The sequence below is a fragment of the Salvelinus alpinus genome, chromosome 31, assembly GCF_045679555.1.
Source record: "Salvelinus alpinus chromosome 31, SLU_Salpinus.1, whole genome shotgun sequence".
NCBI lineage: Eukaryota > Metazoa > Chordata > Actinopteri > Salmoniformes > Salmonidae > Salvelinus > Salvelinus alpinus.
The window spans coordinates 28,548,681-28,551,005 of record NC_092116.1 but is presented as its reverse complement, the minus strand read 5'-3'; the positions used below and the strand labels follow the sequence as shown (position 1 = coordinate 28,551,005).

The 2,325-nt window shown below is 44.4% G+C and overlaps 1 protein-coding gene across 2 annotated transcripts in view; it reads right to left on the bottom strand.

Annotated features, from left to right (window-relative positions):
- Nucleotides 1–417: 417 nt before the first annotated feature.
- Nucleotides 418–2,325, bottom strand: part of nagk (N-acetylglucosamine kinase) — a 13,405-nt gene continuing 11,497 nt past the window's right edge. For both annotated transcript variants that reach the window (XM_071378328.1, XM_071378329.1), the window contains 2 exons: nucleotides 2,216–2,294; nucleotides 418–1,010 (listed from right to left, as the gene is read on the bottom strand). In XM_071378328.1, the coding sequence (XP_071234429.1) occupies nucleotides 802–1,010; nucleotides 2,216–2,294 (288 nt within the window). In that variant the 3' untranslated portion in view covers nucleotides 418–801. The remainder of the gene's footprint in view (nucleotides 1,011–2,215; nucleotides 2,295–2,325) is intronic.

Here is a 2,325-nt window from a genome sequence, read left to right as displayed (position 1 = left end):
ATTGAATTAGGTAGGTCTACCTCACAAAAACAAACTGATTTTACCTTACCTTCCGGCTTGTCATAATACTCATCTGGTTTTTACATTCTATCTATCACTTTACCAGAGTGAGAAAGCAGCCAGTGTGTGGACACAGCTGATGTGAACTTCTACAGGAGAATGTTCCTTTACACTCTCTGGATTAGAAACGGAATGTTAGAACTATGATGTCACACTGGTTAGAACTTGCTCTCTGCTGTGTCCTTTGGAGTAGAATGTTGTGACTCATAGAATGTCATATCACAACAATCCATAACCACGATGTCACAATGGCTGGGCTGTTCTGACCAATCCAAGCCATGGTTATGTAGCTTGCCGCAGCCTTGTGTCAGCAAGTGAGAGAAGAAGAATCGGTAAAAATAACAGACAGCGACCGAATGCTTTCACAAATGTTTACTACAAAACAGATTATAAAATGTTGTGTATATTTCATAATTGCATTACAGTTATTGGGAAAACAGATACCTCAGAGACTATATTCTCTTAATATGATTAAACATACAAATCTTTCCTGCTGATATATTAGATTCACAGTACAATGATGGACAGATGCGGTGTGCTTGATAGCTAAAGACCACCCTCTTGTGGAGCGTTATTAGAAGTACAAGAAATCAGAGCTAATCAAATCAAGGCCATATTATTGGTCAAATAAATCCCAAGCACTTAATTATTGGTTCAATCCCAAACGTTGCCCTACTTATAGCTGCGTCCTGATTGGTCAAGCTTGTGAGGCTTCGTTTGAATTGGTTCAGAGGCGATTCCTCATTGACTGCTTTGAAAGGAGTGTTCGTAGAAGACTTGTGTGTTGTCGGCGTAGTTGAGCGTTACCGTGGCCCCCGCGCTCTTCGCGCCGAGAACCGCGCCGCCTAGCGCCGACCCTGATGACTGCCTCAGGGTCAGCAGGTTGTAACCGTAGAAACGACCCTTGAAGGCAGGCGTGGACTCCAACTCCGCCAGGACCTTTGTGAAACCTGCCGACGAGACGGTTAGAGCTTAGCTGAACCCAATTATTTATATATACACTAGATGGCTGACAGGGGGCGCTGTTTGGAAGCCATTGCTCCTCCATCTTGGTACTCCCCCACATTTAAAAAAATATATTTTAGAAGCTATAGAAATGCATGTATTAATGTCTACATTTGTTTTAGCCACATTTGTTCTATTAAACACTTTAATGCATAATGTTAAATTATATTATGTGAGCTAAACAAATTAAAAAACACACTACATGACCAAAAGTATGTGGACGCCTGCTCGTCAAAAATCTCATTCCAAAATCATGGGCATTAATATGGTGTTGGTTCCCCCTTTGCTGCTATAACAGCCTCCACTCTTCTGGGAAGTCATTAATATGGTGTTGGTTCCCCCTTTGCTGCTATAACAGCCTCCACTCTTCTGGGAAGTCATTAATATGGAGTTGGTCTCCCCCCCTTTGCTGCTATAACAGCCTCCACTCTTCTGGGAAGGTTATCCACTAGATGTTGGCACATTGCTGCGGGGACTTGCTTCCATTCAGCCACAAGAGCATTAGTGAGGTCAGGCACTGATGTTGGGTGATTAGGCCTGGCTCATTGTCACGCTGAAGCAGGAAAGGGCCTTCCCTAAACTGTTGCCACGAAGTTGGAACCACAGAATGATCTAGAATGTCACTGTATGCTTTAGTGTTAAGATTTCCCTTCAATGGAACTAAGGGGCCCGAACCATGAAAAACAGGCCCAGACCATTATTCCTCCTCCACCAAACTTTACAGTTGGCACTATGCATTGGGGCAGGTAGCGTTCTCCTGGCATCCGCCAAACCCAGATTAGTCAGTCGGACTGCCAGATGGTTAAGTGTGATTCATCACTTCAGAGAACGCGTTTCCACTGCTCCAGAGTCCAATGGTGGCGCGCTTTACACCACTTCAGCCGACGCTTGGCATTGTGCACGGTGATCTTAGTGTCATTTTGACATCCAAGTGTGGACTGTTGGCTTGAAAACGCAAATCTTTATGTTGACCTGGGAAATCCTTAGCCTGGTTCCAGATCTTTTTGTGCCATCATCCCATTCCAAACATGTTTAACAAGGAGTGGGATGTTAGCACAAACAGACTAGTACCCAGGCTAGGAAATCCAGCCATAAGAGGACATTTTGACAACAGACTGGACTGATCCAACAACAGTCAGTTTTAACCCACCTGGCTTCAGCAGGTCCCAGCTCTTCCACACTGATCCAACACACAAGATGGGTAGACACTGTTCACCTGTCAACAGAGGCTGATGTAAAGAGACAGACAGCGAGAGAGAG